General features: G+C 38.1%; 1 protein-coding gene and 2 long non-coding RNA genes across 6 annotated transcripts in view; 1 reads left to right on the top strand and 2 right to left on the bottom strand.

The window, feature by feature from the left end:
* LOC127502568 (uncharacterized) overlaps positions 1-27,993 on the top strand; it is a 39,554-nt gene that overhangs the window by 10,215 nt on the left and 1,346 nt on the right. The gene's annotated exons all lie outside the window — the stretch shown is intronic.
* On the bottom strand, positions 101-6,801 carry LOC127502567 (uncharacterized). The gene is made up of 3 exons (XR_007926883.1): positions 6,118-6,801; positions 5,818-6,001; positions 101-1,667 (listed from the first exon to the last, which is right to left on the bottom strand). It is a non-coding gene; the product is annotated as an uncharacterized LOC127502567 (long non-coding RNA).
* Positions 12,369-27,099, bottom strand: LOC127502564 (claudin-20). Of its 4 annotated transcripts, XR_007926882.1 has the most exons (4): positions 26,101-27,099; positions 19,747-19,802; positions 17,841-19,216; positions 12,369-17,444 (listed from the first exon to the last, which is right to left on the bottom strand). XR_007926882.1 is itself a non-coding variant. In XM_051875549.1 (3 exons), exon 3 carries the CDS (start codon positions 19,078-19,080, stop codon positions 18,202-18,204), a length of 879 nt encoding a protein of 292 aa, XP_051731509.1. In that variant the 5' UTR covers positions 19,081-19,216; positions 19,747-19,802; positions 26,101-27,099; the 3' UTR covers positions 12,372-18,201. The 4 variants fall into 4 exon arrangements, 3 of the variants coding, with proteins under 3 accessions (XP_051731509.1, XP_051731510.1, XP_051731511.1); XM_051875549.1 differs by having other exon boundaries at positions 12,372-19,216; XM_051875550.1 differs by having other exon boundaries at positions 12,372-19,216; positions 19,747-19,799.

Genomic DNA, 27,993 nt, shown 5'->3' with positions numbered 1-27,993 from the left:
AATCATGAAATAATGAATATGCACTTCTAAAAGATAGTAAAATAATAATCAAAAGAGAATACTGAATTAAATCAAAGAAACAAATAAATGAAGTGAACACAGAATGGATAAATGCAATGCTGTTGAACTGAATGTAGAATGGAAGAGAACTGTATGGGAATGCTTCTTATGGAAGCCACCTAATGGCTCTGGTAAAATGGTGATAAATAATTGCTTATTTATCATTCAACAAATAATATCCCTATTATTTGTAACAAGCTGACCTCAAGTAACCCCTTATCTAAACAGGTTAGAAAAACATATGCTGCATGTATAAACTAATGCCAAGGTCTCTAGAAAAGAGGTTTGGTAAGTTTATATTTACGTTCCACACAGTCGGGTGATCAATCCGGTAGCAGAGACGTCTTCCACTGAGGATGCAGGCTGCGTGCAGTGGGAGGGCGCGAAGTTGCGATCCAGTAGTCGTGCCACGCTGGGCTGGAGGATGCTGAACTTCGGTTGTGCCAAGAGGGTCCTTTAGGATGGACTGGGCAGCTGGGTCAGATCAATCTTCACAGGTTCCTTTGCAGGCTGGCTGCGTCGCTGAGGAGCCGTGTGGTACAGGCAATGTCTGCCGATGCAGAGGTCCTTTGCGGACTGGGCTTCGCTGCTGTAAGAGCCGTAAGGGTCAGATGAAGTCCCTCGATGCTGGGGCCCTTTTTGCAGCTAGAGTGCAGCTGGAAGCAATGTGAAAGGTTTTGCTTGCAAAAGCTTAACCTTTAACTGTCTTGTAGTCTCTTTCCTCGTCAGGTCAGAAACTCAGGACGTGGAGTGTCTGTTAATGTCTCCTTCCCTGTCGAGCTGGAAACCCAGAACAAGGGTGTGTCTACCCGGGGGACATATTTATCCCTTTCCGATGAGGAGGAGATTGAAATGTGGCGCCTTGCCGATCCTGGAGTGTGATTGGCCACTGTTATCTGAAGCAGCCCAGTGTTGCCCACCCTAGTGTGGAACTCATTTGCATAGCATAAAGTACAGTGTTAAAATAGTGTCTTTCACATTTTACCCATGCATTATTTCTTTACCAAACCTCTTTCAAATTATTAAAGGCATCGTAGGGAACAGATAGACACCAAACACGATATGAAATGGTTAAGTCATCGTCCATGCATTTGTTCATCTGTTAACAGGTCTGTCCCATGACCTGTTGTGTTAACAGTCAGTAACCATTAACATAAACTGTGCTTTGCATGAAGATGGAGTGGATGTGATGCAGTTTAAATCAAATTAAGGCCTCCAAACATAGGTATGAATGGATTTAGATAGATCTCTGTGGCCTCTCTTTATTTCAGTCACTGCTGCTCCATCCAGGGGGGCCTAAAGGATTTTTTTATGGCAGTCCTTGCCTAAACCTTAGGAATGAGTTTGGTGGTTAGAGTCAATGTGTCATCCAATGAGAAGTCCTCTCCTTGGTTTTGGTGGGTGCAGAAGGTTCCCCTTCCTGCTCTGGAAGAGGTGTCTGGCAGTTGTCCTAACATCTTATCTGATGTTGCTGAACATTTGTTATGTTCATTCACCAAAGATCCAATCACAGTGTGGCACATCTTCTTACACACCAGCAGATAGAGAGGGGTCCTGTTGTAAACTGGTCCCTGGAATGCCATCTTAACTGTTGTTCACAACAAAGCCTAATGAAAACATAACACATGAGAACAAGGGAATCACATGACACGATCACATGAGGACATGGGAAACACATGACAACAGGGAGCACATGGCAAACAATAGCAATCATAGCAAAGAAACATTACTAAACTTCAAAATAAAACATGAACATGAAACAAAACCAAAACTAGACATGACATTTACCATATACAGTTGTGCTCAGAATTATTGGCATCCTTGGTAAATATGAACAACGAAGCTTGTAAAAATAAATCCTTGTTAATCCATTTGATCTTTTATAAAAAAAATAAATAAAAAAAAATCACAAAAATCTAACCTTTCATTGAAGTAAAAGAATTGAAAATGTAGAGAAAATCTTTTTATGAAACAAATGTTTTTTCTCCAAAACACGTTGGCCACAATTATTGGCACCCTTTTATTCAATACTTTTTGTAACCTCCTTGTGCTAAAATAACAGCTCTGAGTCTTCACCTATAATGCCTGATGAGTTTGGAGAACACCTGACAAGAGATCAGACACCATTCCTTCATACAGAATCTCTCCAGATCCTTCAGATTCCCAGCTCCATGTTGGTGCTGCTTCTCTTCAGTTCACTCCACTCATTTTCTTTAGGGTTCCAGTCAGGGAACTGGGATGGCCATGGCAGAAGCTTCATTTTGTGCTCAGTGACACATTTTTGTGTTGGTTTTGATGTTTGTTTTGGGTCATTGTCCTGATGGAAGATCCAACCACAGCCCATTATTGGATTGGATAGCGGTTAGGTTTTGATTTTTTTTTTATCTGTTGGTATTTAATAGAATCCATGATACATGCATCTGAACAAGATGTCCAGGACCTCTAGTGGAAAAATAGGCCCACAACATTAAAGATCCAGCAGTATACACTATATTGCCAAAAGTATTGGGACACCCCTCCAAATCATTGAATTCAGTTGTTCCAATCACTTCCATGGCCACAGGTGTATAAAACCAAGCACCTAGGCATGCAGACTGCTTCTACAAACATTTGTGAAAGAATGGATCGCTCTCAGGAGCTCAGTGAATTCAAGCGTAGTACCGTGATAGGTTGCTGCCTGTGCAATAAGTCCATTCGTGAAATTTCCTCACTACTAAATATTCCACGGTCAACTGTTAGTGGTATCATAACAAAGTGGAAACAATTGGGAACAACAGCAACTCAGCCACAAAGTGGTAGGCCACTTCACCAGTTAAGAAGTTAAAATCACAGAGCGGGGTCAGCGCATGCTGAGGCACACAATGCACAGAAGTCGCCAACTTTCTGCAGAGTCAATAGCTACAGACCTCCAAACTTCATGTGGCCTTCAGATTAGATCAAGAACAGTGAGTAGAGAGCTTCATGGAATGGGTTTCCATGGCCAAGCAGCTGCATCCAAGCCTTACATCACCAAATGCAATGCAAAGCGTCGGATGGTGTAAAGCACGCCGCCACTGCACAGTAAATTTTGCAGTGTTAAATTAACTCTTTAAGAGTTAAATTTAACACTGGGTCCGAGTGTATTTGGTCCCACTCAGAATTGGTGATTAATTTACTCTTGTCATAGTGTTAAATTTTCAGAGTAAAATTAACTCTATTTTGAGTAAAAATTTAACACTGGTCAACACTGAACAGTGTTATCTCAGTTTAACACTAAGGGGAAATTAACTTTTATTAGGTGTTAATATTTCACTAATGTAGAGTTTATTTACAGCTTTAATATTGAAAAATTCTCTCAGAGTAAAATTCTTAAAACCCATTTGGTGTTGCAACAGGTTAATAAGTGTCAGTATTTCTCTTTGTGGTCCAAGTACAGTAAAACAATTACTCTTCTACAATGTCAAATGAACTCTTAAAACATGTTTTCAAAACAAGTCAGGCTCAGGAAACATTCAAATACACAAAAATACATCATGTCTACATTAAATGGCAATATGGCACTACATGCAGTGCAGAATCTGTTGTACCATATTTAATCTGAAGATCAAATGGTTTGAAATAACACAGCTCATTAACATTCACTACCTTAAAAACTCTGTCTGGAAGCAGTCTGACTGTAAAAGCATAGTAATGATCATCAAAACATACAGTTTACAACAGTGTTCCACACAACAGCACATTTTCATCTTTCACAGCAATAGTCTTGATCTTACAAAACACTGGCATCTCACATGCTACTTCTGTACAGATAATAAAGTCAGGGCGATACTCTGGTGCCATGGTGTTTGATCCACTTTACAGAATAGACAACATCTGACATTACCACTCCTAGTTTGGAAGCAATTTCTTGGTCACCTTTAAGTTCATTGAGTTCTACCATCTTCCCTGGGCCAAAAGACAATCTGTACTGGCTAAAAGACTCCCAGTGCATCGAAGTACAAAATTGGTGCTTTTTGGCTAGTGTTTTGGTGATGTTTTTGAAACTTTTTAATTGTGTTTTAAAAAATGTATGTTTAGCTTCATAACGCATACACCACATGTGCAGAATTGGTCCAATTTTTCTTATACACTGTGGGTAATGGATCATTATATAATGCTTTGGCAAAAGACTTCTTTCAGGAAACAAGTTTTTGAATAGCTGGTGATGTTCAATTATTAAATGTTTAAGATAAATGGTCATGCCTTCTGTTAAGACTGGTGAAAATACGATATTAACAATTTGCAAAAGTAAAATCAGAAGATGCCAGTGTTTATCATCTCTTTGCACTAAATCACCAAATAATAGGGGCATGTTGCGCAACAAGCACCAAGATTGGATGGCATTTAAACCCAAATCGTTGCTTCCATCAAACAATTTGACCATTGGAGGACGGTTCCTCTGCTGATTGTAACCATAGTCAAAAGCATGTACCCTACCAGCAAGATCATCAGTGCTCAGAAAATCATGCTGAATGTACTGCAGAACAAGTTTTACCTCTAGCTGAGCAACTGTTAAAAACTGGGGGGAACTGTTAAAAACTTAATTCGTTAATGTAAAATAGATTGCACCTAATTTGTGTATACCTTTTTTGGATCCCAAAGGATTAGCTGTCTCAAAATCGTCGTAAAATAACTGAATTTGTAAGGCATCATTTTCTGTATAAAATAGCGGATTACTTTTAAAATATGCCGCATCACTTAAGTCAACATAAATGCCTTCCTTTGGAACATGCCTGGGTTTAAACAAATCATTAAGTAGCGGATTTTGTAAAATTGCCTTTAGTGTTTCTAAAATGGGAATATAAGCAAATTTATCAGTTACAACAACTTGATCAAACAAACCTGTGGTTTTATTTCTCCTGCTGTCAAATCTTGTGCCAAGCACTATTTCGCTTGGTTCATCAATTCCCCATTTTTCCGTAAAGAGTCTCTTTCGTTTGGCTTCAGAATTTAACATAGAAAATGGATTTTCCAAGTTTTGAAATTAATTTTCTATCTTTCTTTTAGTAGCAGTGTCCTGTGGAGACAGACAGAGCAAAGCTGCATCCTGGGCCTGACTATGAATCTCAAAAACCATTTCTTCCATAGATGAAACAAAACCACTTATAGCAGACTGACTTAAACCAGCAACTTTTAGTTGTGCAACAGCAGATGCACACATATCGAAAGTGCTCTTATTTGACTTTAACAATTCAGATGTTGTGGCCACCTCTCCGGCGCTGCCAATCTGATCAAGTATTTCAGCATTACTTTGTCCATCTGCCTTGGCAGTCTCCTGGCTATCAATGGTGTCAAAATTCTGCTCACTGACATTTGGCTCAGCATGTTTTGTGTGCAGATGTTTCCGAAAACCTGGAAAAAGTACCAAACACAGAACCACAACCTGACTCTATGCACTTAAGGTGAAGATTCTTTCCAGGAACTAAACCATGAACTAATCTGAAGTGCCTAAGAAGTTTTTTTGAACCATTTAACTCTGACAAACAAAACACTTCATGAGGACAGAAAATCTTAAGGGACCTAGCTAAGCAGCCTTGCTCTGACCTCAGCAACACGAGGACTCTCTTTCACAAACTGTTTAGACAGTATATGTTAGGAAAACGTCAATAATGAAAACTGAAACTAAATAAATAATATGAAAAAATTAATGGGAACTAAATATTTCCCCCTTATGTTCCTTAAAATATTACACAAACATTATTAAAATTAGTAATATTAAATTAATCTGAAACATCTTACCAAAATTAACACCCTCTTCTGAGTCATCAGGAAATTTTGCTGCTAGCAGGAGTTCTTCTACATCACTGGTGGTTGGAAGCTTTCTGGACTGCTGAATCACTTTTTTCTTGAATGCAGTCGTCCACTTCTCCAGTAGCTTGCCTGACACTCCTTCTCCAAACATCAGAACAAAGTCTTGCTCAATCTAAGAAAAGGAATCATTATTAAATATAAACCCCTGCAAGCCTTGAACAAACTTATTTTAGACAACAGCAATGCATTTTTTTAAATCCTTAAAAATATGATCATAAAACACTTTACCAAGCCTTTAACGTCTTTGAAACGTGGAAAGACTGTCAATATATCGCTTGACTGCATAGGGTCCAGAACCAATTTGCGGCAATAGTCAAATGTCAATTTCATCTTCTTCTTGACTGTGTCCTCATCAGCAGAATGTTTCATGAATGCAATTGCTTCCTTGCATTCATCCTCACTCAAGACAATCTTTGGAGTAAACTCTGACTCCCGTCTTACAGTTGGTCCACCAGACATCCCCTCAGAAGATGATCCTTGTCCTGATGAATAAAGCATCTTACTAGCTTCAAAACTGCTTAGAGAATGCCATATGCAGTTAAAACTTAAAAAAAAAAAAAAAAAAAAGGAAGCTCATCTTTTTATAAATAAAATGACACAGTTAAAGGGATAGTTCACCCAAAAATGAAAATTTGATGTTTATCTGCTTACCCCCAGGGCATCCAAGATGTAGTTGACTTTGTTTCTTCAGTAGAACACAAATGATGATTTTTAACTCCAACCGTTGTGGTCTGTCAGTCGTATAATGCATGTCAATGGGAACTCCATCTATAAGAGTCAAACAAACATGCACAGACAAATCCAAATTAAACCTTGCGGCTTGTGACGACACATTGATGTCCTAAGACACGAAACGATCGGTTTGTGCGAGAAACCGAACAGTATTTATATCATTTTTTTACCTCTAAAACACCACTATGTCCAACTGCGTTCAGCATTTGCTTAGTGAGGTCTGATCACGCTCTGACAGCAGAAGTGATGTCTCTCACTCATTGAAGCAAAGCGCGAGAGATCACTTCCGTCATCGGAACGCATCTTTTGACCTCACTAACCGGATGCTGAAAACAGTTGGACATAGTGGTGTATTAGAGGTAAAAAATGCTGAAGCATTAAGAGTTCCTTTCGCTGGAACTAAGGGGCCAAGCCCAACCCCTCAAAAACAACCCCACACCACACCGCCAAACTTTACACTTGGCACAATGCAGTCAGGCAAGTGCATTGTGGTACTTGCCTGACTGCATTGTGCCAAGTGTAAAGTTTGGCGGTGTGGTGTGGGGTTGTTTTTGAGGGGTTGGGCTTGGCCCCTTAGTTCCAGCGAAAGGAACTCTTAATGCTTCAGCATACCAAGACATTTTGGACAATTTCATGCTCCCAACTTTGTGGGAACAGTTTGGGGATGGCCCCTTCCTGTTCCAACATGACTGCGCACCAGTCCACAATGCAAGGTCCATGAAGACATGGATGAGCGAGTTTGGTGTGGAGGAACTTGACTGGCCTGCACAGAGTCCTGACCTCAACCCGATAGAACACCTTGGGGATGAATTAGAGCGGAGACTGCGAGTCAGGCCTTCTCGTCCAACATCACTGCCTGACCTCACAAATGCGCTTCTAGAAGAATGGTCAAATATTCCCATAAATACACTCCTAAACCTTGTGGAAAGCCTTCCCAGAAGAGTTGAGGCTGTTATAGCTGCAAAGCCTACGGACAAAGAATGGGATGTTATTAAAGTTCATGTGCACGTAAAGGCAGGCCTCCCAAAACTTTTGGCAATAGTGTATTTAACCATGGGAATGGGGTACTTTTTATCCCTGTGTGCACCATACCCATTTGGTGGGTTTGCTGCCAAAAAGCTCTTTTTTTTTTTTTTTTCTTCTTTAAGTTTCATCTGACCATAGAAGTCGGCTCCATTTTAAGTTTCAGTCTTGTCTGACAACTGAATATGCTGGAGATTGTTTCTGGATGAGAGCAGAGGATTTTTCTTGAAACCCTCCCGTACAGTTTGTGGAGGTGTAGGTGCTGTTTGATAATTTTTTTTAGGCTTTCTGAGCCTCAAGACTCAACTAATCTCTGCAATTCTTCAGCTGTGATCCTTGGAGAGTCTTTGGCTACTCAAACTCTCCTCCTCACCGTGCATTAGGACGATATAGACACACGTCCTCTTCCAGCCAGAATTGTAACATCTTTAGTTGGTTGGACTTCTTAATTATTGCCCTGATAGCTGAAATGGGGATTTTCAATGCTTTAACTATTTTCTTAAAGCCACTTTCTATTTTGTGAAGCTCAACAATCTTTTGCTGCACATCAGTATTCTTTGGTTTTACCCATTGTGATGAATGATTACGGGAATTTGTCCTTTGTGTTTCCTCATGTTTATACTTATGTGGAACAGGAAGTCATGGCTGGACAATTTCATGTTCATGATCACCCTGATCATGAACCACAGGCAGTAGATCCTTCTCCTATTTGGCACCTAAACTCTAGAACAATCTTCCTAGAATTGTTCGGGAAGCAGACACACTCTGCCAGTTTAAATCTAGACTAAAAACGCATCTCTTTAACCTGGCATACACATAACACATTATCAATTTATGTTTTCAAATCCGTTAAAGGATTGTTAGGCTGCATAAATTAGGCCAGCCAGAACCGGGAACACTTCCTATAACACCAGATGTACTCGTTACATCGGAAGAAGAATGGCATCTACGCTAATATTAGTCTCTGTTTATCCCGAGGATTACCGTAGTCAGCCGTATCCGGGCCGTATCCAGGTCAGATTGAGGACCTGCGCCTAGACACGATGACAACGCAGCCTTGAAGTGTCAGTAGAGATTGTGTCAACTAGATCATCCCCTGTGAAGGCCTCACCGACACGACAGCCAGTGGCACAGATTCCCAACTAACCATCCCATACCGGCGTGATGAATACGATCTTCATCTAGATGGAACTGGATTAAATATTTTGACTGTTGCAATTCCAATTGGACTTATGACCTGTAAGGCTGCCTAAATCATAATTATGCACTGTTTGCTGTTGGCCAGAGGAGAACTGGCCCCCCTGACTGAGCCTGTTTTTTTTTTTCTCCATTTTATCACCTGTTTGTCACCTGATGTCACCTGTTGGAGTTTGGGTTCCTTGTCGCTGTCACCTTTGGCTTGCTTAGTTGGGGACACTTGATATTCAAGAATGTTTTTGATCTGCCTGCATTGACACCATTGAATGCGAACTGAACTGAGCTGGACGATGACATCACTGTTTTCTCTAGTGCTGATATATAGACAAATTAACTAAATTAATAACTATTGATTTTTACAATGGAATGAATCAATACAGAATTTATTTAAGCTGGTCAATGACACCATTTTCTTTAAGAGCTGCTGTGTAGCCAAAATGATTTACCTGTTACCACTGTAAAGCTGCTTTGACACAATCTGCATTGTAAAAAGTGCTATATAAATAAAGGTGACTTGACTTGACTTGACTGGTGTGCTAAAAATGTAATATGAATGGGAATATACTTCAAAGATATTTTACTGATTAAAAAATTCTAGGATGCCAATAACTGTGGCCAGCATGTTTTGGAGAAAAACATTTATTTCATAATATGATTTTTTCCTTCAATGAAAGGTTAGATTTTTGCTAATTTTATGATTTAAAGATCACAATGCAGATTTATTTTTACAGTCATCTTTGATCATATTTACCAAGGGTGCCAATAATTCTAAGCACAACTGTAAAATACACCAATGATTAACAGTAAAACATTTTATATTTCATTTGGATTAAAGACTTTTAAATTAATAGTTAACAAATTAATTATACAATTTGATGTGATTATTAATGATTTTAAACTGTTAATGATAAATATATTAACAATGTAGAATCAACATAAAGATGTATATTTTAACAATATTTGTTTAAAGGATTAGTTCGCTTTTAAATAAAAATTTCCTGATAATTTACTCACCCCCATGTCATCCAAGATGTCCATGTCCTTCTTTCTTCAGTCGAAAAGAAATTAAGGTTTTTGATGAAAACATTCCAGGATTATTTTCCTTATAGTGGACTTCAATTGGCCCCAAACGGTTGAAGGTCAAAATTACAGTTTCAGTGCAGCTTCAAAGGGCTTTAAACGATACCAGATGAGGAATAATGGTCTTATCTAGTGAAACAATCAGTCATTTTCTAAGAAAAAAAAAATGTATATGCTTTATAAACACACATGATCGCTTCGCAAGTGCTTCCGCCAGACCGCCTTCCATATTCTTCAAAAAGCTTACGCTGTATGTCCTACACCTTCCTTATTCAACTTACAGAAAAAACGGAACTGGCGCCGCGTTCGTTCCGTAAGTTGAATAGGGGAGGTGTAGGTCATACAGCGTAAGCTTTTTATTTTATTTTTTTAGAAAATGACTGATCGTTTCGCTAGATAAGACCATTATTCCTCATCTGGTATAATTAAAAGTCCTTTGAAGCTGCACTGAAACTGTAATTTTGACCTTCAACTGTTTGGGGCCAATTGAAGTCCACTATAAGGAGAATAATCCTGGAATGTTTTCATCAAAAACCTTAATTTCTTTTCGACTAAAGAAAGAAAGACATGGACATCTTGGATGACATGGGAGTGAGTAAATTATCAGGATTTTTTTATTTGAAAGTGAACTAATCATTTAATATATCTAGGTTGTTTTTTTTTTACTTCTGAGAACAAAATGAGTAATTATATGCTATTTAACATTTGATTGCAATTAATCTGTGTATACATTTTAAATGTCTTAAATTAATGCATATTATTAGACTTACGTAATTTTTTTTTTTTTTTTTTTGTACTTCAGAGCTTTTTTATTTATTAATTGTGATGCTAAATAAATAAAATCATAAGTTAAAACCGCTGATTGGTATTTTTATTTGAGGATTGATCCTCTCGAAAGTATTGATAGCCTACTTCATGATCTGTCTTCCCCTGCGTACTGATTTAATGAACCATTTGCCGCTTCATTGTACTGGCTCTGATCATTTACACCTGTATGGCTTAATCTTTGAGAAAAACATGTTACTGTCAGGATCAACCAGGTTACCAGTAAAAGACTGCAACAGGCGTAGTACATGTGTGTACACACATGTAGTTGTATGTAGTTAGTCATATGTTATAGATCCTATCCTATAAGTCAAAATGGTTATTTATGGTGGTTTTAAATAGCCCTACTGTAGTTCAAAATACAATTTCTGTTCTAGACTCATTCTCCCTATTTCAGATTTGTGGTGTTAGGTTTTGCCCATAGCAATAAAGCAATAGATGTAAAAAGGGGGGAAAACTGTCACATGGTGGCAGAATACCCTCAGGAATTGATTCTGTTCTGTTATTGCCTGCAGGGAAGTCAAACTCCATTTGTCATAATGTCAAGTTGAGCACTAAAAATACACCACTTCAACACTGCACACCTGCAAAGTGACCCCGTTTAAATGTGTTAGATCATTTAGCTCATTATGTGAGACAGATGGAGAAGCTTTTGTGTTCAGCCTCGCAGGAGCCGTTCTCATATGCAGCCCATCTGAAATGACTGAGCTTTAGGGGGTTTGGCAGTAGGTGAGCTCAACTGTTCACAGCAGAGGTCACTAATTAAACCATTTTCATATGTTGCAAATAAATTGTTTTTTTTAACATAGTTTCATTAAAAGTGCAAACTGGTTATCTTAAACAGCTTGTAATATAAACAATAGATTTTTTTTTTTTTTTTTTTTTTTTTAGTTAAATATAAAAAAATAAATATAAATAATTATAATTAAAAATAAAAGGTAAATAAATTAAAGGTAGGGTAGGCACAAAGTGTTTATAAAAGTTATAAAAAAGTCATAAAAGTTTGTCCAATCATTGCATTCGGTCCGAACTAGCTTTGCACTCTGCTCTTGCTGTGTGCGTTCATGTGTTTTGGAGGAGGCGTGGCTTTGGAGACGCTCTGAAGGGAGGGTGGGATCAAATGCTTTCAAAGCTAGCTTGCTATTGCTAGCCTCTCCAAAATTGCCTACCCTACCTTTAAATTTAGAATTGAACAGGAATTCAATTATAACAGAAAAGAAAAACAAGAATTGAACAGAATCAATTAGAGACAGATTCAAAGTTTATTTGGGTTCCTCTCCTTCACCTGTGACTGTTTTTACTGACCACAACCCTTTGGTGTTTCTGTCTCGAATGTACAATCACAAGCAATGACTCATGCGTTGGGCATTGATTGCGCTGAGTTACAACTTAGAAATTAAGAAGGGTAGACATTAAAATTAGAAATTAGACAGTAAAAAGGGTCCGAAAACGTGGTATGTTTGGAAAAATGCATGTCAAATTGCCAACAAAAAATACAATACAGCAAAAATGTCCAAATAACAAAACAACTTATAAACAGTTCTGACAAACAAACAAACAAACAAACAAACAAAAAATGCTCTTCATATTTTCTGAAAAGTAATGACAGTGTAAACATTGTATGAATTACTATTTGGATTTGTTTAACTTATAAACACTGAAAAAATTTCAGTAGTTGCTTTTACATGTTCTCCTACAATATTAGTCCAGTTAAAACTTTACAATTAACTTCCATTTGTTAACAATATTAGTTAACATGACTAACAATACTTCTACACAATACTTCAAAAGCATGTTAGTTAATGCATTAACTAACATTAACTAATGGAAATTTATTGTAAAGACAACAGGGCTTCGGGTTAAAACGCAAATTACCTCATAATCATAGTCTTTGTCTGTTCGCGTTCAAAGGAGAATAAGCATCAGTTTGTTGTGGAAAACAGTACCTAGCACAATGTTTTTGTGTTTCACTTTCTTTCCAAAAAAGACGCATCCATTTAGCTGATACCAAACATTGTACTTGCTAATATGATGCTTCAAACACATTTGGCTCAAGAGTTTTCAATCTATAAATCCATCACCTGCAGAAAATCTGGTTTCATTTGTAAATGGTTCGGTTTCATTGCTAAGAGCGATATCCTTATTATACTTTAAAGAATCGACTTACTGGTATTTGATTCACTATTTTCAAATTCAACTCCACAAACACATGAATTGTACTATTGTCCTTGCGTCGTAAAGATAACATTGTGTGTGGGACTAACAAAAATTGACGAATCATCATTTTGACAAGCATAAAGCAAATGATATGCACCTACAGTACAGAAAGAGGCAAAACTAAGAAACTGCCTGCATTGGACCATGAACTTGCATTTAATCTTTTTTAAGATAAAAAGTGGTAATTATTATTATCGTTTAATAAATGATCTAGTTGGAAAATTCTCAATGGGTGGGCAACAATTAATAACTAATAGCTTCGCCACTGGTAGCAAGAACAATGATGTAGTCAACAAAAAGATTTATTTATAATAATAGAGCCAGATGCAAAAAAGCAGTCCCCCTGAAATCAAAATATAAGTTTTTTAGCTTTTAGTATTAATAGCCTTAAGGTTATGAATAAGCTGGTGTGTTCCAAAACAATGACAAAATTTACATTTAGGAGATATAAGCATTCAAAACTTAGAGTCTCTCACTTCCGATAAAATGGATCACAAATTTTCATGACATCACCACACACTTCAGCTTCTCATCAAATCTTCTGTCCAATCAAATGCTCTCTAGAATCTGAAGTCCCGCCCCTTCTACACTATAAACAGACGCTAAAGCTGCGGGTGAAATCGGTCATTTGTTCACACATTTACTAGTTTCTATATGGTGAATGGCACATAGTGCACTATATAGAGGATAGGGAACGATTCAGACAGTGTAAATATGCTTTCCATCGACAAGAAAGAAATCCGTTTTCGCATTAGTGTCGCATGAATTGCTGCAGCGCGAGCAGTCTGCTCCGGTCCAGAGAGCACAGAGCGGATCATATTTGAATTCTGTACAGAATGCTGTATTTTAAAGCGATATTGAGGAGATTATGAGGAGAAACGGTTAGAGATTAGAAGGAAACCAAAGCTTTACCGAGCTCAGAGGCTCTGGCTGAGCTGAGATATAAACGAAACGCTATTAGCTATTTTTTTTTAAAAAAATGGGCGGGGCTGTTCGATATATTCCTGTTTCAGTTGAAATTACGTCAGCGCATTGAATAATGCTGCGTGTTCCAAGACTCTTTAGTGGGCCTTTTAAATGTCAGTTCACACTAAATGTATCTTAGTAAAATATACAAAATGAATTATTTAATTAATTGAATTTAATAATTAAAAGATTTGATGATCATTTTTATTGTGGTGAGTAAAATACATCATGATACAATGCAGCACAATGATGATTTAAATAAAAATACCTGCTGTATCATACTTGATGCACAAATTTTCAGAACAATTTACCATAAATAATGTAAGTTGCTTAAATCCCAGTAGCCCCTCACTACAGACACACGAGATCCAGGGGGCGGAGATGGGTAGATTTAGGGATATGTAAAGTGGGAGCCCCCTGGATCTTGTGTTCTGCAGTGAGGACCATCTCGAAATTATATTAAAAGTGTACGACAAGTAGTAGTAATGTAGAAGACTGTATACAAGTGTTTTGTTTTTGTTTGTTTTTTTTTTTGTTTTTTTTGGATGGGTCATGATCAAGGCCCTAGAAAACCACATATCAGATAGGAAATGCAGCTTTTAAGGGTTCAAATTTGATTTGTGATGTTGTTTTTTGCTTTTTAAAGTATGCAACACCAAACTTTACTGTATTCATTGAAGTGCCTTGTAAGGAGAATAAAGATATACAGTAGGAAAATGAATGTCACTATTGCTGATCCCAAGAGCTCATAAACACAGTGCGGCACAGCTTCTATTCTTTTGATGAGTCTCTTACTCTCAGCATTTGAATTGTAGAATCAATTTCAGTGTCGTGATCGAGATTAAACAATGTCTCCATCTGTGTAAACAAAGCACATGTAAAGCAGCAGATGAATATGACAGCTGATTTAACCTTAGTCTGATCAGCAAGAGGGGGTGTGTGAAGTGTGCCTGGCTTAATCATGAATGCTTAGTGAAAAAGTGGCCACACTGTGTGATGGGCAGTCAGCTGTGTAAATGGAGCTTATTTGATGCTTGGATTCACTCACAGAGGAGTATGCAGATTCTCATTTGGACAGGCATGACTCCTGGCCGACGCAGCCAACCAAGACACCTCGTACCACACACCCCCATTATAAGGAGGCATTTGCAGTCAGATCACGAACACACAACAAAGAAGGAATGATGTGAAATAGAAGTGCCAGTTGTACAAAAAGTCCTTGATGTGAGCATTAGCTCAAAATGGGCAAAAATTAGAAAATAAGGCCGTGGTGTTGCACTTACTGTGTTTTCTGGAGTCAGTACATGACAAAAACAAACATACAAGTTCTGCTGTACAGGCATGTGCTTTAATTGGATTTGATAGTTCCACATGATTACTGGCCAAACATCAGCTTATAAATGGACTGAATGAAGCCCTTATTTTGTCGAGCAAAAAAAGAGAATTCAAAATGACAAATTCAATTAAATGAAGCAGTTTGTTGTGCCTACATAATATTATGGCAAATGGTTTTCACCTTTGCCCAACACAGTCTTATAAAACTTGTAGTCAACATTCGCTGTGTCATGATAGAAGAAGAGTTTTTAGTAAAAGGTAAGTATTTGTCCATCATTGTCTCTCAAATGTAATGTACATGTGCAAACATTCACACTGCAAACCAAAGTACCCAGTTCCGAATTTATGTGCAGTTGTTCACATGATATTTTAAATGTGACCAATATCAGACACTGGACTGAACAGGTGACTCCTAAACTGACCCATGTGGAAAACATCCTTTCCTGGCATGTTCATCATAACATCGATATATTTAATTATTTGCTATAATAGAAAATATATAAATATATTTTTGCTATGTAATGCTTCACAATAAGGTTTCATTTGTTAACATTTTGTTACATTAACTTGGACTAAGAAATGGACAATACTTCTTTAGCATTTATTAATTTTAATGTTAATTCCAACATTTACTAATACTTTATTGAAATCAAAAGTTGTATTTGTTAATATTAGTTAATGCACTGTGAACTATAATGAACAAACAATGAACATTTGTATTTTTATTACATAAAAATTATTCATTAACTAATGTTAACAAAGATTAATAAATACTGTAACAAATGTATAGCTCATTATTAGTTAATACATTAACTAATGTTAACAAATGAGACCTTATTGTAAAGTTTTACCAACAAAATTGATTTTTCTAACAGCAAAGGGTGAATAAGATAATTTATAAGGTAAATAAAAATATTAATGTTATGTTAGATTAAAAATCACAAGAACCACAATCCCAATATACACCTGCAAAAAAATCTAATTAACATCTTTTTTTATATTTAATATTCACATATTAAAATAATAAGCAAGAGAGGAATTGAAAATGTAGCAAAGAATGAGTTATACAACAGTTATACAGTATATAAAAACCCATCTGTGTCACATGACAGTAATTAGATTTCAAGCACATTCAACTGCAGTGTGAACGTAACCTACTGTTTACAGTGCAGTCCAAAGGTCTGAGACCATAATGGATATCTGGGATTTTTTGTCATTTAAATCTAAAAATAAAAATGTAAGACTTCAAAAGAAAAAAAAATCATAAATATCATGGAAAAAAAGAATAAATTTCTATGTAAGTGATAAGTGATCAGAAATTCAAATTTCACTCAAATTATTATGCTGATAATATAAATTATAATGAAAAATATATTATAATGAAAATAGCAGCAATAATGCAAAATAAGCAGCATTTTTTACCAGTGGTCTCAGGTTTTTGGACCCCAGTGACTATATCAAGCCTATGCACAATAAAGCAAGACATGGTCCATTGGCACATAATGACATTTAAAAAAAAAAACAACAACCTTGTTTTGCTGCTCTAATTCATGTCACTCTCAGACTTTGCGTCAGTTTCTAAAGCATTCTGTACGTGTATCAAACACAAAGAACGGTATGTATTCTTATATGTGAGATAGAAATGAAAAGCAGTGGCGTCTCTCTAGAGACAATAGGAGCCCTTGACCATCATTATGACAGAAACAGCACAGACAATGACACTCAACATTAGCTTGAGTTAAATACTGTACATTATATTGTGCATTGCTGTCTTCCACTGACACTTAGAAAATACATTTAATGCCTTGACTATACGTGAAAACAGCATAGCAATCAGAAAACACTGTGCATTGTTTGACCGAATTGAGACGTAGACCAAAGGTGTAATTGTTGCCCAGCGGGGGAGTCTGAAGCCACCGCTGAGATTTCTGTCACCTTGGTTCTACTTTTCGGCAAAAGTGTGAACAGCGTGTTACTGCGTCCTGTTTGCCCTAGAACAGGACCAAATGCACTTCCTGCAGGCTACACACACCGACACACAGCATCATGATGATTGGGTGCAAGCCCCCATTACCCTTCTAGCAAGAGTACGAGGGAGGGAAGGAAAGCTTATGTGTGTGTGTTGGTGGATCTGTGTCTGCTCGCAATAAATGAGCAGCGTGCACCCATCCGTAGCGAACCTAATGGAAAAGCAAAGAGCATCATTACCTCAGCTGATCTCTGCTGCTGTGCCTCCCCCCCATCACCATTCTTTGAAAAATATGGACTGGACATGTCAAAATCCCTTTTCTGAAGGACACGCACCATTTAATGGACAGCTGATGGTGTGAAGCATCCTCAGGTGCAAGCATGATTATCCCTAACTGCAAGCCTTTTTGCAGCATTATTAACAGCATTATCTACAAACAGCATGCACATACTGCCTAATGGATCATATACAAGCTTTTGAATTAAAACTTGCTTATCACACATGGTTTCAGTTACCAAAAGGCTGATAAAATTGCTCTCGAGAGTTTGCGTTTTACTTTGACAAGGTAATGAAATGATAGGGTAACAATAACTTTATTTTTTCCAACCTTTGGTAAGCAAATGCACCTTCAGGACTGTCCTTACAGTAGTATCTTCATAAATTTCCCTTTCTTATGTTGCATTTTTTGATGCGTCACCATTTGGCCCCCTTTTTACTTGTAGATGCAGTAAAACTATGTAGCCGAGGATTCACAATCCTTAGTTTGTCTGTTCCGGGGCTTTGGAAATACCTCCACTGTTTCGCTTGCTGTAAGCGAAGGCACAGATGAGAAGGGTTGATAACGGCATCAAAGTCATTATTCCTCCTGCTGCTCCACTGCTTTTCCCCTCCTCTTTTTGCCGCTCACAAAGAAAGGCAGTCTAATAATCAAGAACGCCTTAAATGCTCCTGGAGTCGATGACAGTTGTTTACACATAGTCGTGCAGACTATAGACGGCCTTAGGATCTTGAATTCGGGTTCGAGATGGAGATTGGTACTGCTTGTCCTTCTCCAGTATCATCCTGTCCGGCACCGACTTCTCTTGCTGACGATCATCCGCTTGTAGCTTTTCCTGGTGTAGTTTCTCTCGATGCGACTGCTCTCGTTCCGGTGGTTCAGTCTGACTCTGCTGTTCGCAGTGCTGCTGTTTCTGTTCGTCGCGGGTCGGCTGCTCCTGGCGCAGCTTCTGCTTTTTTGGCTTGTCGGGGTGGGACGAGCCCGAATCTAATGGACCGCCTCTCCTTCCAGGACATGATAAGCAAAAGATTACACCCGCAGCTAAAAGGAATCCTGCCGACACAAATGCCACGTACACCGCTGCGCCTGGCTCGTACTTGCTGCTCTTGGGCACTTTGGAGTCCATAAACGTAGTGATGACCTCATTGGTGAACCAGGATGCGGGCACCAGACACAGGACCCCTGCTATGATGAAGCAAGCCCCTGCGGAAATGGCCGTGTGTCCCTTAGAGCGATAACTGCCACCCCAGCGAGTACATTTCAGCCCTAGGGCGGCCAGGCAGAGTCCCATTGTCGCCATCATGCAGGAAAGCACCATAGTGGTGCGTGCGGTCTGAAGATAAGCCGGCAATGCCAGCACCGAGTACTTAAGCGAGCAGCTGAAGACTCCGGTGCTGTACCAGGTGCAGTCCATCCACAGTCCCTGCATCTGCGAGATGGCAGTCATGATATTGGAGCCCACATCTGCACTCACCTTCCAGTTGGGTAGCAGTGTGGCAACCGTGGCACTCAGGACCCCCAGTAATGCCAGAATGAACGCAAACATCTGCATAGTGGAAGACGGCATCATCGGTTCCTGACTTTTTGTTCCCTTCCCCCTGCGGCCGTCTTCCTCACCTTGCAGTGGCCCTCGGTGCGCTGCGTTTTCCTATCAGCCCGGCGCAGGACCTGACAGCAGATAATTCCTCCGCACTGGCTCCGGTAGGCTGCGATAAAAACAGAATGAGAATTGAACTGAGCGAACAAGCGTGACGGTCTGACAGATGAGGAACGGGGTCTGATGACTGGAAGGGAAAGCCGCAATTTTTTCCCCTCCCTATCCTTATTTGGGACATTTATGTTTTAGTACGCCCTGAACCAGTCAGCGTTTTGGGGGGAAGTGACTTTGTAGCGTTGTTGAAAGGCTAATTGTTTTTTGACTTCACTGCTGCAGAAACACCCTTTGGCATGGGTGATGCTGTTACAAGAATACATAAAAATGGCACATGACCGCTGTAAGGTAGAAATTTAGCCAATTATCTGGGCAGGCATGGCTGTTTTGTTTGGAGTTAATTGATTTTTTTCCTTATCTGTGCAAACCATTTGACAGCTTGGAAATTAGAAAGGGAATGAAAATTACTCCTATCTTTTGTTGTCCTTCAGATGGTGATGAATCTCATGAATTGATCAAGACAAGTGCATTGTTAGAGTGCATTCTGTTTCATTTATCTCAGAACAAACAAAAACCTTTACTTACCCTTTCACTGGTGCGCAATATGCGTTGAGCAGTTCTGAAGAGATTTCTTCTAGCTGCTGAAGAAAAGAGAATGTAAAAAGAATGACTGAAAAAAAACAGGCAAAACTACTGTAAAACTGCCTCTTTCTTTTCAAATAACATCTCCTTGGCAACCCAGCACATGTCTCAAAGCTTTTCAGTGTCCTATGAAAGAACCCCCACACGTTCCTGTTTTTGAGTGACTGGATATTTCAGCGTGTGATCAAGTAATCACTGTACCGCTGGACACCTCACTTGAAGGTCAGTCAGAGAACACAGAGTAAAAAGAATGTCATTTCAGGTAATATGCAAGAAGAGGTGATGAAAATAATAATACACACAAAAAAAATTAACCATAAAAAACAATGTGCAGCAGAAAATCAATTCCAATTACATGTGGCAGGCTGCACTGGGTTGCTGATTTGATTCATTTATGATAAGTAGCAAAGCAGGAAATTGCTTACAGGACTGTTACAAAGAAACATTCTCTGTCACTCTTTCAACCACACCAAGAGAAAGCTGCTAAATGGACAAAGACACCTCTTCAAATAACCTACAATAAACGTTTATGTTGTTTAAGTCTTGTGTAATGCCACAATCACACAGACAGCAATATTATCGCTAGAGATCACCACATTGTTATTTACTAGTAGGCCGTTCTTACTGCTAGATTCTTTAATGTTATTGGTGGGCTGCACAACTGGCCATGGCTTTTGAAGATCTGATAATAATTAAATAAATTGCCTGAAAAAAAAAAAAAAAGAGGTCATTCTATTTTGACAGTGAATCAGTTTTATTGCTGTTAAGAATTATGACATAAAGCAGAGGAAAGTGTTTGTATGTAAATTGCAGCAGTGCATAATACATCATATCTCGAACAAGATGAATGATTATTAATGCATGAACTCACTCAGAATGGCCACGATTTCTGACACTGTTTTCCAAGCATCACTTTTTTTTTGTCACTGTATGTGATGAGTCTTGGCTACACACCACTCTATTGTCTCTACTGTGTTAACCCTACAAACAATACATTTTATGTGTTCATGCTATTAATTGTGCGTGTCAGTGTACAATTTGTCTGATTCCTCACATCTGAGAACAGTATATATTGTTCACAGGACACAGTAATATGACTTTATTATAATGTTATGCTCTGCTGCGTTTTTAAATTGTTCCTCAGTGGTAGACAGTAACAAAGTACCATTTACTTTGTTACTTGAGTACATTTTTCAAGTATTTGTACTTTATTGGTGTATTTTTATTTTGTGAAACTTTTACTTCAATACATCACAAAGCATAATATTGTACTTTTTAATCCACCAAATTAAAAAAAAAAAACATGTTGTTCCTCCTTATTTTGAACTGAAGAAATCGTGACCAGCAGAGACGCATTGTGGGGTTAGATTTGTGAACAAGCTGATTTTTTTCAATTAACATGATAAATCAGTTCGCGAATCGCACTGAATGATTAATTCGTGAATTGGACTGATCTGATCGCATCTGTTCTCGAGTCAACAGGGTAGGGTTGCACCAGCTATTCGTAAGGCAGAATGTAGCTAGAAGGTCTGAAAGGGTTAGTTCACCCAAAAATGAAAATTCTGTCATTAATTACTCACCCTCATGACGTTCCAAACCCCCAAGACCTTTGTTCATCTTCGGAACACAAATTAAGATATTTTTGATGAAATCCGAGAGCTCTCTGACTCCTGTATAGACTGCAATTTAACCCCCACTTTCAAGGTCCAGAAAGGTACTAAAGACATTGTTAAAATAGTCCAGTAGTTTACGTTCAGCGCTTCCAGGTTCTACGTCAGAATGCCGGCTCATTATTGGCCTACACAGTTCACGTGAGCAGCACGATGCATGCGTGTGATGCAAGAGCCGGACAATAATGAGTCGGCATTCTGACGTAGAACCTGGAAGCGCTGAACGTAAACAGCATAGGAGAATGACACTGAAGAGAAGATATTGTTGAATAAAGTCGTTATTTTTGTTTTGTTTTTGTGCATAAAAAGTATTCTCATCGCTTCATAAAATTAAGGTTGAAACACTGCAGTCACGTGGACTATTTTAACGATGTCTTTAGTACCTTTCTGGACCTGGTTAAATTGTTCTTTATTGAGGAGTCAGAGAGCTCTCGGATTTCATCAAAAATATCTTAATTTGTGTTCCAAAGATGAGCAAAGGTCTTACGGGTTTGGAACGTCATGAGGGTGAGTAATTAATGACAGAAATTTCATTTTTGGGTTCTCTATAAAGTAATGCGTAGTCGCATAATATGACGTTTACCTTCAATATTTCAATAGCAGCCTTCAAATTCATAAGCAGAATTTGTGTTGAAATGCTGGGAATTTCAGTTTAACCTTCATTCTAACTTTTGCCTTATGTAACTATTGGTAAAAGTAAGTTCAATTAAATATGATACTTAAGCGTGATCCTAAAAGATATTTTTATGTAGCATAAATAACATTCAGAAACTGTATTTGAAGAGAATAAGGATCAATAATTAAATACTGATACAAAAAAACAAAAGAAATGACATTTATTATGATTTTATCCGTGTGCTGTTTAGGACGGGTTCGTGTTGGTGAGTCGCTAACAAAATTTATTCACATAATGTCCTCTCTCTTAAAATGTGAGTATAAATGTCAGCATTAACATATATGGCTAAAGAATTGAAGTCTGTCAGGTAAAACAAGGGCTTATTGTCTGCTATTTTATTCCAATGTTACTCCTGATCAGAGGCTTCTGTAAATATTTAGTTTATACTGCAGTTATGCTTCAACTAAGTTTAATGGTGAATTTCAAAAATATTTACAGTAGTAGTGTTCAAGTTGTAACTTAGTGTCCATTTACACGAAAACTAGGCTATGTTGTAACCGGCCCCAAGTGTGTTCGACTTAAAGCGGCACTGCGAAGACCGATCAGTGTATGACATCAAAGTACCGTGAGAGCAATTAGAGAGAAGACAGCCCTGCATGCTTTCGAATTGCTCTCGAAGTACTTTGATGTCATACGTAGATCAGTCTGAGCAGCACCGCTTCAAGTCGAACACATCTAACAACTCACTGATTCAAATGATCTGGTCTCAAGTTAAAAATTCACTAAATTCATAAGTCAAAAACTACGTTACTAGTGCTGAATTTTAGGATTTATTATTGTAAATGAAAATCATATTTGGGTCACAATTGTCAATTGTTTGTGAACTAAATCTGCTGTAAACAGCCCATTGTATGAAATGCTTGTCCATGTACCATCTGAACTGGGTAGATGGTAGATTTTTGGCATTCAACAAACAAAGGGTCTTATAGTAAATGTGATACTGCATAAATAAATTCTCTCTACCAGTGAAATTTGAAGTCTTTCTCATGCTCTTTTTTTGATGATTACTTTAGAAATGTTTAGAGTCTGTGGGCACATGTTTGAGTCTCTTTCGTCAGGAGGGGCTTGTGTCACAGGACTGAGCATGTGTACTAGCGGCATGTTTGGCCTCTAGCTGTTTGTAGGTCGTGGGAAGAGAAAATGGAAATTCACTTTTCTCAGAGGGATGTTTTTCACTTACCACAGCTCACTTGTTACTGCTCACAAATGTTTCCTTTCTTTTTATGGTCATCATATAATCTGTAATATAAACTATGTGATTTTGACACAAGTTTAAACTAAAGTTTAATGGTAAAGAAACAAGTTGAAAAGGTTGATGAAAGAGGACTATAAAACTTTTTTTTATTATTATTCAGATGTTACTAAACACTAAATATGGGTAAGTAAATAAAATGGTGAGTAATAAAACAATTAAAATTGAAGTTTTAATAAGGCTTGGATTAGACATGGTTTAAATCAAATTGTAAGAATTATCTATCTCAGTGACAAATTTACATCACAAGTTCATCTAGCATGCATAACATTTTTATTTTTATCAAGGTGCCAACATATTGTGAAATATTTCTTGCATAAGCCACCAGAACAAAAACTGTATACGAGGAAATAAATGACAACATTTTTTTGTAATAGATGACTTACACTTTATACCAATCACAGCTAATCGCAGTTATATATCACAGTCTAATTTTCTTGTCTACTAATGGGTCACATCTTATTCAACCAATAAACCTAAATTAGTAGAGCTTTTCAAACATCTTGTAAGGTGAACAGGGGCAGTAATGAAAGAGGATCTACAAAATAGTGGTCCACAAAGCAGTGGGACAGGCAGAGACTGTATATCTGTCATTAAACAATGAGGGCTGCTTGTTCCAGCTGGTGGCGGAAGCATGTTTGCACAACCCTGCACCATCACTGCTTCTCTCATTCGAGTAGAAACGACTCATTTACTTCCACTCTCAGTGCTGCTGTCACTGTCACCTACCGTCAGATGAGAAGCAGCATTGTTTGTCCTGATCTTTAAATGTTTTTGTCTAAAATTGTGACGTGTACCCACAAAATGTATTTGTGACTGTGATAATTAAGACATCTGACAAACTCAGAATCAGTGTAGTGATTAAAAATGAATGACTCCAGTAACATTTTAAACAGGTTTTTTTTTTTTTTTTTTGTAGATTTGTACTTGATTTCTACATTTTCCGAAGAGAATGTGAGTGCTGCTTGAGAGAGAATTGCCACCACAATGCAAGGTGTTGATCTGAGTGTGGTTTTTTGCACAATGTTATATGGTTGCTAAAGTGTTCTGAGTGTTGTTTTTTAAATGTGTTGCTATGTGGTTGCTAAAGTGTTCTGAGTGGTTTTTGACACAATCCTGTGCTGATGCAAGGTGTTCTTTTTATCATGCCACTGTGCACTTGCTACCCTGTTCACAGTGCTTTAGTGAGCAAGATGTGTTGTAGAAAAGGTCTTCTGAGTGGCTTTTTTCACACAGCTGTGGTATTCTAAGGCGTTTTAGCATGTTGCGATGTGGTTAGTAAGTGTTTTGAGTAGATTTTTGTGTGTGTGGTTATGCTTTTGTTAAGGTTTTGTTTTCGTTTTTAAAGTCATTGTGGTTTGCATAATTTTTAGTGCAATTCTACGAGGTTGCTAACTGTGCTAAGATGTTCTTTTCTTAGCATTGCTAGGTGGCTGCTTACTAGCTCAAGATTTATATTTCTAATCAACTAGCTGCTCAAAGTTCAATTCAAACGGAGATATTTTCTTTTACAGAAATCACTTTTTAAGGACTACATATAAGGTCAAAGGACTATAAATTTATCCACTAACCATTTAGAAACGTCCAGTTGCATTCTAAAAGTTGTAACTTCTTCCTGAGTCTCTCCATCAGTGTCTGACTCCGGTTTGAACAATGTAAGGCTGAACACCATTAGTGACAATCGTCATTTTGGCTGCGTGAGATTCTCCAGCTTTGTTGTTGTTGAGCAACTGAAGCGCAAGCTGTTAAAGCTCTGCCCTCTTTTGGAAAGGGGGCCAGGAGCAGCAGCTCATTTGCATTTCAAGGGATACACACAAAACGGTGTGTTTTTGCTCACACCCAAATAGGGGCAAATTTGACAAGCTTTTTTTTTTTGAGCTAAAACTTCACTACGGAGCCCGGACATGACATGCAGGAAAAAAATAGTAGGCTAAATCGTGCGCTCGATTTATTAATTTGTTCCCTCAATTTACTAAAACGTGTGCACAATTTACTATTTCATTCCCTCGATTTAGAAATCATGCACGTGATTTATAAATCGAGGGAATGAAATAGTAAATCGTGTGCACGATTTAGTAAATCGAGGGAAAGAATTAGTAAGTCGTGCGCACGATTTAGTAAATCGAGGGAAAGAATTAGTAAATTGTGCGCCTGATTTAATTTTTTTTCTTGCATGTCATGTGCAGGGCTCCGTACTTCAGACACATTCTGGGGACACCATATATTACATCTTGTGGAAAGAGGCATAGTAGGTCCCCTTTAAAAATCATTATTATTTCAAACTTTTTGACTGGTAGTGTATAGTGATCAACGTGCAAATTTTCAAAGTTTAACAAATGTGTGAAATAAGAAATTCCAGATCATGCTTATTCCTACTGAAATGACTGTGTTTCGTCTGCGGAATTAAGTGTCTGATATTCTGGTCCCTGTATATTACTCAGGCCCTTTCTTCAATTTATTATTATTATTATTTATTTATTTATTTATTGCAGGTTTAATCCACTAGACAAAAATCAAAAGTCTGATAGCTTAAAAAAACCTAACAACATAAATTAATATAACTTCAACTAATAGATTGTAAACAGTCTCCCATATACTATATGTTGCCTAGTAATTACTCTCTGTATAAGTAGGTTTAAGTTAATTGCTCTCTTTATAAGTGAGAAAGAAAGAAAGAGAAAGAAAGGAATCTTACTAACCTGTATGTCTTGACAGCTAAAGCCAGAATATGCTAACACACCTACACATGTGTGGTCAGCAAGAATACACAGAAAGTGTGTGACGTCCAGGTAGTGGGAGAGAGGGGCACCCTAAGCGTGACACAGGGTGGACGTCAGGCTGAGCACAGCACATTCCACAAGCTCCATGCAGGCGGTCATCGGTGTCCACTCCCATAGTGCCCTGCCTGACATGTTTCCACTACTTTTACTGCCCCTGTCAAGACCGTACCAAAGCCAGACTCAGGGCTAAGATTTTCCCTCGGATAGCTCCAGTTCTGGATGCAGCTCGTGCCATGTCTTTGCTCCTCAATTCTAGAAGGCCCAATAACTGTGAAATGAGATCCAAACCGGCTGATTCAGAGAATGACGAGGCTGGAAAGCAAACCAAAGAAACCCAACGACAACCTCTCACAATGGTTTTGAGAGAGGAAAAGAGGCTCTAGTCAGTGCAGGGTCTGCTTTGGTTACTTCAGCAATCTGTCAGTTCATTTTAGAGCAGACAGAGGGCAGGGAAGTCCAGCCTTGGGATCTGAGATACAGCTCTCTCCACTTCCCACGCTCTTCCATCAGTGCACTCAGGCTCGTAAAGATCCGTCCCCAGAGAAGTGTTTGCTCCCTTCCTCTGGCTGCTTCTGTTGATAAGGATGGAGTCTCATTCACAGTTTATTTGCTGGAGAGGTGGGCCGTCTTTATGGTCCTCCACACAGGTGTTACTGTGGCAACAGGCGCTTGGACTGCGTTGCCATTTCCCCAACATTCATTTTCTTTGCCCTGCACTCTCCTATGTATATTCTACTCATGTTTTTTAAAAGCATACTTGGACATTTCAATTAGTTATGTTAGATTTTAAAACACATTTCAAATGTATTTTGAAAAAAAAAAAAAAAGCTCAACTGTAATCACAATGCTTGCAAAGCAGCCCACATATTTCTGCATTTAATTAAACTGTAACCGCTTGAGAGATTTCCATTTAAAGGTGCACTATGTAACTTTTTTTGTTCAATATTTGTTCAATATACTTGAAAGTATACTTTATTAGTTTTAGTTTAAAAGAAGTATATTAATAGCACACTTGAATAAACTTCTTTTCCATAAGGGCTGGTTAGGTGACATGCCCTCAATCTCGAAAACCATGAACAAAACTATGAAATGTAAAAGAGGTAACAATCTAGAATACATTAAATACACGTTCACATCAATCCTTCCTCTAAAACATGTTTTTGTCTTATACCCTGATTCCCAATGGTAAGCTTATTAGTGTTTATATTTTAGAACTGACAGGATGGTTTGGCATACTTGCGTCACTCGCCCGTGCATGTCTTGTCATATCTGTAAATAGAGAAAAGTGGCTCCAGCTACTTTGATGTATGTTGTGGGAGTACCATTGGTTAGTTGTCACAAGCGAGAAAGTTTGACATAGAGCATCTAAATCTCCAACCTCCGGAGAATCACCTGCTTTTGACCCTCTTCATCATTACTGCTATCTGGGTCTGATTCGGGCTCAATTTGATACGGCAATATAGACGCCATTATTTCCACTGAAGCACATGTAAAAACTAATGATAAGGGGCGTGGCGTTTCTGGACGCTTCAGCGAATCACAATATACTGGGGCTGCATCCGAAAACCTAGGCAGCTGACTTGCTGCCTCGCTGACCTATCCGGCAGTGACTTGTAAGGCAGCGTTTGTGCATGAAGGCACCTCACGAAATTGATTTCGGACAGACTTCTGAGGCAGTGTAACAGTTTAATGATCTACTGCAAAACAGCGTGAGCTTTGGTGAAAACTAAACAAATATTTAATTACTACAGTAGTAATTTCTCGCTAGAAATGACATCAAAAGTGGAAAATGTTGGTCAAAAACATACATTT

The sequence above is a fragment of the Ctenopharyngodon idella genome, chromosome 20 (assembly GCF_019924925.1).
Source record: "Ctenopharyngodon idella isolate HZGC_01 chromosome 20, HZGC01, whole genome shotgun sequence".
NCBI lineage: Eukaryota > Metazoa > Chordata > Actinopteri > Cypriniformes > Xenocyprididae > Ctenopharyngodon > Ctenopharyngodon idella.
The sequence above is the reverse complement of the archived record's forward strand: the minus strand, read 5'-3'. Positions and strand labels throughout refer to the sequence as shown.